Source organism: Arachis ipaensis, chromosome B1, assembly GCF_059453495.1.
Source record: "Arachis ipaensis isolate K30076 ecotype BB chromosome B1, ASM5945349v1, whole genome shotgun sequence".
In the NCBI taxonomy this organism is placed as follows: domain Eukaryota; kingdom Viridiplantae; phylum Streptophyta; class Magnoliopsida; order Fabales; family Fabaceae; genus Arachis; species Arachis ipaensis.
Window position 1 is genome coordinate 50331909 of NC_142436.1, and position 9603 is coordinate 50341511.

The 9603-nt window shown below is 40.0% G+C and overlaps 1 protein-coding gene across 1 annotated transcript; it reads left to right on the top strand.

The window, feature by feature from the left end:
- The first annotated feature begins 6299 nt into the window (after positions 1–6299).
- On the top strand, positions 6300–8870 carry LOC107617968 (uncharacterized). Its single transcript, XM_021109475.2, has 6 exons — positions 6300–7105; positions 7610–7694; positions 7776–7865; positions 8255–8328; positions 8563–8647; positions 8760–8870. The coding sequence occupies exons 1-6, from the start codon at positions 6300–6302 to the stop codon at positions 8868–8870; spliced, it is 1251 nt and encodes a 416-aa protein (XP_020965134.2).
- The last annotated feature ends 733 nt before the right edge of the window (positions 8871–9603 follow it).

Genomic DNA, 9603 nt, shown 5'->3' on the forward strand with positions numbered 1-9603 from the left:
TATCTCTAAGGGGAACTGCGTTTATCTTTCTAGGCTTTAGCTGCCTTTAGATTGGGCTTTGTCCCTTTGTTTGGGCCTGCTTGGGCTTCTTGTGGAGATTTGGCCAAACTCTTAAAAGAAGAGGTCGGGAGACCCGACCTGAAGAGGTCGGTCGCTTTGTCTTCAATCAGCTTGGGTCGGACAGCTCGACCCAGGGTATGAACAGTGCCCCTACTTGAGCTTGACTTTTCCCTTAAGGTCATGTCCTTTAGACTTCGATCCTTTTGAGGAAATCGAGCTCGAGCATTTCGCTTTGGATCGATCTCCAGTATGACTCTTGCTGGGTCTTGAATGCGGAGCATTTTTTTCTTTTTTCTCTTTAATTGTAGCGCACGTTTGCGCTTTCTTGGGAATGTGTGAGGGTTAAATGCTCATTAACTCCTCTTTTGCTGTTACCTTCTTTCCCTCTTTTTCATTTCATTTTGAATTTTTAAGCCTCATCTTTCAGTTTCTCCTCTCCTTTCACTTTGCTTTTGCTCGCTACAGTGCTTCGTTCCTCTACCCTCTCTGTTTTCACTTCTTCGTGCTTCCCCCTTTCCTTGCTTCGAAAGCGATTGTTGGTGTGGATTCGTCGCTGTTTCTTCCTGATCCTTCCCTCGCGCTTTCTTCTTCTTCCTCTACAGGTTGGTATTTTCTTTCCCTTTTATGTTTTCGTTAGTCGCCTTGTTGTATGTCTCCACTGTTGCATGTGATTTTTACCAATTTTGTCTCTGAGAATCTTGACCACTTCGAAAAAAGATTGTGTCTTTCTTTTTGACATTTTGTTTTCATGATTTTCTGAAAAAGCTTGCATCTTTGTGGTGATCCCTACACTCTTTTGCTGTGACGTGCGCCTGATAGTTTTCGCCTCCTTAGGGTTTTTTTGTTTTTCAGAATTTCTGTCTCTTTTCGTGGTTGTATCCCCCTGATCAAAGTCTTGGCTTTTGCGGATTTGTTGGTATATTGAGGTTATAGCTTTGAAAACTTTTTGTCGCTTTGATGATAAATTGTCAGTTGGTTTTTGTTGATAAACTTTTTGTTGGTGATGATGACTTTCTTGCTGTTTTGTGTGGAGTGTCATTGCCAGAGAAGGATTGTGTTTTCTTGTTTGAGAGATGTTAGGGGATAGACTGTCGATTTCTTTCTTTCCGGGTTCTTGCCTCCAAAGGGTGCCCCTGGACTTTAGTGTGAGTCCTGGGATTTCCCTTTTACTGCCGTATCTGACTCTTGATGTTCATATGTTATTGTCCAAGCTGTTTCCTTATTTGCCTGAGTTGTTTGGTAGTAACCCCATTTTTTTTCTTACTGTAGAAATAGTTGACCCATGTCTTCCAGCAAAAATATTGTTGAGATGTCTACTAAGATCCTGGATGGCATGTCTGATTGGCTGGACTCTATTGTTTTGATGTGTGTTACTGTGGCTGACCTTGAGTACTATGTGTAACTTAGGAGACACCATAAGATTTGAAGTAATCGGGACCAGGAGAAAAATTATGAGTTAGTGTCACCTGACCTTGAGGAGAGGGTTAGTTTTCCTCTATTGACTCAAAGGGAACGTCCTTTTTTCTATGCTTATGACTGCTTCTTCAGTCAATTGAATATTACCATTTCTTTTACCTCTTTTGAGACCGAGCTGTTGTGGTCCTGCAATGTAGCTCCTTCTCAGCTCCATCCGAACTCATGGGGTTTCATAAAAATCTTCCAATTGTTATGTCAGGAACTGGATATCCGACCTACCCAAACTCTCTTAATCTTTTTGTGTTGACGAAGGCTGGGGTAGCTAAGAAGAAAGCTTCCTGGATTTCCTTCCGAGCTACCCAAGGAAAGAAAGTGTTCTCCATGTATGACGAGTCTTTTAGGGATTTTAAGAATTACTATTTCAAGGTCCGAGCTGTTGAGGGAGCTCGGCCCTTCTTTTTGGATGAAAATAATGAACCTACCTTCCCTTTGTGCTGGCAAAAGAATGTTGTAGTGGCTAGGTATTCTTGGGAAAGTCTGGATGAGGTCGTGCAGGCCTTTGTGCATGTGTTGGAGGAGAATTGGGGAGAGCTTCCCCATCTCGACACGAAGAAATTTCTAGGAGATCCTTCCCTTCTTCGGGCTGAATTGGGTAGTTGCCGACTTCTTTTTTAGCTTTTCTTTATTTGTTTGTTTGTTTGCCAATCTATCCCTTTCTTACTTGTGACTTGATTTTGCTGTTTTCCTTTTTCAGAAATGGTGAAGTCTAAAGATTCCATAGAGGCTTATCGTCGGGCTAAGAAGGCGACTGCAGCTTAAAACATCTCGGCGAAGGCTTCTGGAGAATGATCCACTCAAGTTCCTCCGAGGAAGCCGACCTTGGACACTTCTAGGCCGAGGAAAATCATCCCGACTCCTCAGGTTCGTCTGGTTCTTTCTGCTCCTCTCCAGTCAACCTCTGGTGCTGTCTCTTCTCCTACTGCTGGTCCTCCTCCTAAAAAACAGAAGACTGTGGATCTTTATGACTTAGATGCCCCTAATTTTGATGCTGTGGGGTTTGTTGATAATCAAATTGCTCCTTATGGTCGACTTCCAATGGAGGATGTGTCCATCCTTCATCACTTGAATTTCATCACCACTAACAGTATTCGGATGGCCCATATGGGTGCAGCCCTATTCCGTACTGTTCTGGGTTCCCCAGTCCATGCGACTAAGGCTTTTCTGGAGGATGCTAAATTGGGTTTCAATAGAATAAAGGGGGTGAAGGATGAGCTTGATGCCAGGGTAATTAAGCTGGAGTTGGATTTGGAGAAGGAAAAGTCCCGGGCTACCAGGGCTGAGGCAGCTGCAAACTTGGCAGAGGAGATGGCGAAGAAACACAAGGAACGTTATACCCGTACTTATGCTGAGTTGTTGGAGTTGAAGGAGAGACTTGCTTCTGCCCATGCAGATTAGGCCGATCTCCAGGGTCATATGGTAGATGCTGTGACGGGTGCTTATGAAAATTTAAAGGCACAGGTCCAAGTTCTAGCCCCTGAACTTGACCTGACTCTCTTCAACTTGGACAATGTGGTAGAGGATGGCAAGATAGTGCCTGCCCCGGATGATGAAGTGGACGGGCATCCTCCTTGATAAACCCCGATTTTGTGGTTTATCTGGTGCTTAATTTGCGGGATTTTATCACCTTTTCTCACATTTATTCAATGAAATAGCATGGTTTTGCAATTCTCCCTTGATTTGTGCTTAAATGTGAAAACATGCTTTTTAGGCCCTAAAATTGGTGATTTTAATTCACTTTAATTTCATTCGATGCCTTGATGTGTTTGTTGAGTAATTTCAAGTTCATAAGGCAAGTATTGGATGGAAGAAGTGAGGAAAAAAGCATGCAAAGTGGGAGAACTCATGAAGAAATGAAGGAACCGTAAAGCTGTCAAGCCTGACCTTCTCGCATTCAATCGACCATAACTTGAGCTACAGAGGTCCAAATGAGGCGGTTCCAGTTGCATTGGAAAGCTACATCCGGGGCTTCGAAATGATATAAAATTTTCCATATGTTACTTCGTGCTCAGGGGCGCGCACACGCCATGTACGCGTGCGCGTCGATTCTGCCCGTGGGTCCACTTTGGTGAAATCGTCCCCAGCAATTTCTAGCTCATTTTGAGCCCAATCCAACTCATTTCTGATGCTATTGAACCCAAGGATTGAAGGGGGAATGAACAAAGTAGTCATAGTTTAGTTTTTCATCATGTTTTAGGGTAGAATTCTAGAGAGAGAGGTTCTCTCCTCTCTCTAGATTTAGGATAGAAATTAGGGTAGAGTTAGGTTAATCACTCTCAAATTTGTCTTTCAATTCTTGTTTTGATTTCAACTCTCTTGATATTTTAATGTTCTATTGTCTTTGATCTTGTAGTTTCTCTTGTTAATTTCTTATTTCGCTCTCTTTTATGTTGATGCACGTTATTGGATCTTAATTTTCTTTAATGCAATTATATATTTCCATGTTCTTGTATGTTGATCTTGCTTGCTATTATTGATTTCTTGATAATGATAGTTATGGGTTTCCTTAATTCTTGCATTTTATGATGCTTACTTTCCTTGCACACTAGGTGTTTGTTAAAATGTTTCCTTTAGTTTTTGAGTAGTTTTCTTGACTCTTGGCCTAGGCTAAGGGAATTGAGTGACCTTGAGTCATTGGGTCTCATTGAATTGGTGATTTGAGAACCCTTGGTGATCAATTGGATACTCATTGACGCCAACCCACTACTAATCTAATTAGTAGGTAGGTTGGGACTTATGGGTTGATGTGATCAAAGCCATTTGACGTACTTCAAGTCTAGGAGTAGATATTACGTACTTAAGACTTTTGGAAGTAGACTTAATGAGCTTGGCCTCTCGTAATTATCAATATATGGTTTGTAGACAAGGATGGTGATCTCAATTACCTATGTCTAGCTAAGAGTTCTTTTCCTTTATTTTTTTGTTCTTATCATTTTACTTTCTTGTCATTTAATTTTTCTTGTCCTTTATTTTCTTGCAAAAATATAAAACCAACCCCCTTACCCCCTTCATAGTTAATAATTGAGCACTTCATTGCAATTCCTTGTGAGATGACCCGAAGTCTAAATACTTCGGTTAATTCTTATTTGGGGTTTGTACATGTGACAACCTAAATTTTTGTATGAAAGGATTCTTGGTTGGTTTAGAAGCTATACTTTACAACGAGACTCCATTAGATAAATTCTAAACCGTCAAGAATTCGATCATCAAAAATGGCGCCGTTGCCAGAGAGTTGCAATGGTGTTATGTTATTGGCTATTGTGAATATTGTGAATATGTTTGCCTTTTACTTATTTGTTAGTTTTTGTTAGGCTTAGGACCTTGTTGCTTATTTTTGTTAGTTTTTGTTTTTGTTTGCTACTATGAATTCTCATCACTTTGGCTATGAGTTTGGTTCAATTTATGTTATAGGAAATAGGAACTATAATGAGGATGTGCATCAAGGATGGAACAATCAAAGATGGGAGGAGCCTCAAGGGATTGATCAACCTTCTAGGCAACAACAACCTCCGGATTCTTATGGGTATAACTCTCATCCTAATGCATATCAATCTAATGGATATGGTGACCCTTATTATGATTGTCAACAACCACCACCATATGCCTATGAACCACCTCCTCAACATAATTTTGAACCACCTTACTCACAAGCCCCTTTTCACCAAACACCTCCATATGACCCCAACCCATATCCACCATACCAACAACCTTGTGAACCATATGAACCATATGAAGAACCACCCCAATTCCACCACCAATACCCTCAAGAACCACCACCTCCATATTATCACCAAGATGAATCACCTCCCATGTGTGATAACTTTCAACCATAAAATGAATTCCCCTCTCCACCACAACCCTCTATGGAAGAACACCCGTACCCATCCATTCAAGAGCCAATGGATCGTCTCAATGAAGCAATGGATCGGCTTCAAGCAATAATCCGTCAAAATGAGCAAGAGGAAGCCCAAAGGAGAAGGAATGAAGTTATCGAGGCTAACCTTGCCAAAATTAAAGCCAACTTGGACTCATGGAACTCTTGCAACAAGCAAAGCATCTCTACGGATGAGTGTGAGAAATCAACCGAAGGAAGGAGCATGAAGGAGATTTTAGAATCTCAATCTGAGGACAAGGAGATGGGGTATGTCTTGCAACAAGTGGTGGAGGAAGAGATTGTTCACTACAAGAAAAATACCCATTCAGCCACACTTTTTTTAAGTTACATTTGAAAAGCGTAGCCTATTCTATGAATAGGCTACGCTTTTCTCCGTGTTGCCTTTTTATATGAGAAAAAGATACACAATTGTGGCATCATTTAAAAAGTGTAGCCTTAGGTATTTTAAAAATCACTTATAAAGCGTAGCCGTAGGTTGATATCTATAGGTTCACTTTTTGTATCAAAGGGGACGCTTTTAGAGAGTAGCCTATTTATTAAATTTTGGGTGTGTTTTAAAAGTGATGCCTAATGTGTCTAGAGCAAAAAATTTGACACTCAGTGAATTTTTTCCCTTTTTTCCCTGAAAGCAAAGTCACATACACTTAGTAAAATTTTTGTCATTCCCTCCAAAGAACGCACCTTCATTCATCCTCGCAACCCTACCTCCCTGCACCTACTTCGTAAACCCTCCCAACCCTGCCAATTAATTGTTCAAAACCCTAACTCCCCTTCCAATTAATTGTTTAAATGCACGCAGCCTTTCCTTTCACACACACACCCAGATCCGAGAGAATGAGTGAACCAGAGGGAGGAGAGGAGGAAGACAGAGATGAGAGCACGAGCGAGAGAACAGAGAGTGAGAGGGGGTCACCGCCGCAATGTCGCTACAGCCGCTGCCATCGCCTTCGTGGAGGAGGGAGTCCGGAGGAGAGAGAGAGAAAGACGATTCACAGACGAGATGGAGAGAGAGGACGAAGACGTGACGCGAGAGAGAAGGAGGCTGTTCCGTCGTGCACTGTCATCGCTCCTGGGGTCAATTGAAGCCACCGCCGCTGCTAGGGCTTGCCATGCTCCTGTTCTCACTTTCGGCTTTGACTTCTTTGCTTCTCGCGGCCTCGGTCCAAACGACGTCGCAGCAGCAATTACCCGCAAGATGTCCCAACTGAACCCTAACTCCTCGCGATGCGGCAATTGCGGCGGCGGTGACTACGACGTCTCTGTGGTCATCGATTCGGGCTCCAGTTGCGCGCAGACGGAGGGTTCGGAAGCTCAGTGTCCGTTGAAGTGTGGTAAAGTTATTTTTGGCGGGAAGTTGAGTGACGAAGATTTTGATGAGATGCTGAAGCGTTGTTTGGGGAATGTAGGCGGTGGAGGGAAGGGTTATAGTGTTGTGGTTTTTAATGGGGACAAGGAGGAAGGGGAAGTGAGGGCTGTGGTGGGTAAGTACCGGCATGCGTGGGTACTCGGCCACGTTTCAGAGGATGAGGCGGCTTCAAGAACAGCTGAGATCTTTGCCAGGTTGTTTATGAGTGGCGGGAGTGAAGGGAATTCGATTCGCAGTGAGTTCATGCCGGTTGGTGCTGATGGCAGGTTCAGTTTGCTCAATTCAGAGCCACAAGATTGGATATATGATTGGTATGGATTGTGAAATTGAGACTCCATTTCAGTGTTCTTTTAATGAGGTTTTATTTCAATTTTTTTTTCTTTCAAAAACTAGCTATTGATGTTTTATAAATAGGAATTAATGTTCCATTTACTGACAGTGTAAAGTGTCACTGTCAGCAAATGAAAATACAATTAAGTGTCAGATTAGTATACCCTTTACAATAGTACCCATTATGATTTCTCACTTGCAATTTGATTGATGGATAGTGTAAAACTTTTTACATTGAAGGGCATAGAAATTCATCTTAGATGGATGATAAGTATTTATTTTGCTATATTGTATCTAGATGTGTTATTTATAAGTTAGGCACTCAGAATTCACATGTTTTAAGTGGTGACATAGAGGCTTTAACAGTTATTCTAGATCATTGTTGAACTGTTCTTTTGCTTTTATATGTGTTGTCATGAATATTATTAGCTTAGTTTTCTTCGAAAGAGTTTCATCCTGAAGTTTCTGTGGTGATCTTAATATAGGGGTTTTCATGAAATTGACAAGACTCTGTTGCATCCTGTGATCCAAGCTTTGCAACCTATAGCAAACATAACGGTTGAAAGCCAGGTATAGCCTTTTATACATGTGATGGTTAAAAAGTTGTGGCATTGTTTAGATTTGAATGATTTTCTTGTTCCTAATTGGCAGGTTTTATACTACACGCCAAAGTCTTCTTTTTCGTACTGGGATGATATACACGGAAGCCACATATTCAGTACCAAAGATCTTCCTTTCTTTGTATACATTCTCTTTGGTCTTGACTTATTTATAGTTTGTAGCAAATTTACCATTATTTAGTTCTAACTTTAGACCCTTTCTACTTTTGTATCATTGGATAGATGATGTGCCTTTCTACTCGAAAATATTTGATTTGTTGGCATAATTAGTGATTATCAGATAAAGTCACAGCGCTTTGAACATTTTGAAGTTCCTGTGTCTATTGAGTTATGCATATGTCTTTTGTAGAGATGGTTCAACTTACATGAGTTCTTTATCACTGCTAATGCATTAGAAAGTATCTGCAGAACCTTGCAATTTTTCTTGTAGTATTTACTTAATATCTATCTGAGATACAACAATAATAAATTTGGTGATGTATTTGATGTAAATATTTTGATGTTGAACAGCTTAATTCAAATGAGTGGCATCTAGATACTTCAGTTGCAGCGGGAGGGAGATCTAAAGTATTGCAACTTGTGGTGTATACTCTTCAGCTCAATCCTAGATTTATTTACTTCTTTTCATAATCTAAGAATTCGTTTCTTCTTTTACTTTTGATAGCCTTCCTAGTGCTAGCATTAAATGGAAAAAATTGAAATTTCTTCTGTCTCATTGTCTCTACTGCTATTACAATTCTCTATTGTGATTAGTTTGTTGATTCTGATCTGCGTTTAGACAGAGCTTACATTAAATGTTTCCTTGTATATAATGGCAGGTATATACCATCTGCAAAGGAATGTCCTCTGCAATTGGAGCTTCCAAATAGAGATCTCTCCAAGACTAATGGCTTTATATCTCCTGTTATTCATCTCACCTTCAAAATTTCCTTACTTTATCATTTTGTAATATTACATGTCTTATAAAATTCCAAATTTGTGATTGTTATGAAGAGCCTATTTTGGAATATTGCAGATGTGGGGTGGTGTTGTTGTATGGAATCCCGAAAGTTGTGTAAAGGATTTGGAGAGTAAAGATCCAGACAGACGTGTGATTTCTCCCCAGGTTTTCTTTTTAGTTTGTTAACACTCATTAATCAAAATCTTCAATTATATACATCGAAAGTAACCCAATTTTTGGAAAATTTTATTCTGTTTATTTTCAACCCAGTGTAATAAGTTCTCATTAACAAATAATTGATATATCTGAGCCATTACAATTCAGCAATTATTTTAAAGCACTTTTATTTATTTTCTTGTTTAGATAGAGAATATTATGCTATTTGTTTATGCTGGTATACATACATATCATAAGTTCAGTTTCTGAACATGGTTTGAGCTAAAGTTGTTCCTATGAAATCACATGAATGAATTTTTATCCTAAATCTTGATGGTTCTAAGTGAATGAATTGCTCAAGTTTCCAACTGCACTTTGCCAGCTTCAATAAGTAATCAACATTATGTTCCATTTTCGTTTTCTTTTGCACCATCTTTTAAGTGATCCATCTCTACTAGTCCTAGAAGCTGTGCATTCTTTTATACATTGAGAGGGAGCAAAAACAGGAGCGTTCTTCAAGTTTTTTGCTCTTCATCAATCATAGCACCAAGAGAAAGAGAATGATGGCCAAGGAGGGAGCTGACTGAAGCTTAAGAGGGAGCTGCGTTCCACTCACCCAACCGTCGAACAAGATATTTAAAGAACAAGATTTTTTTCTCTTCTATCAGAAGGTTAATAGCTTTTATTAGAAGATACTTATGTAGGATACAATATTTTGGTTTTTTATAGTTTATTAGTAGTAAATTCTAAGTGGTCTAATGTA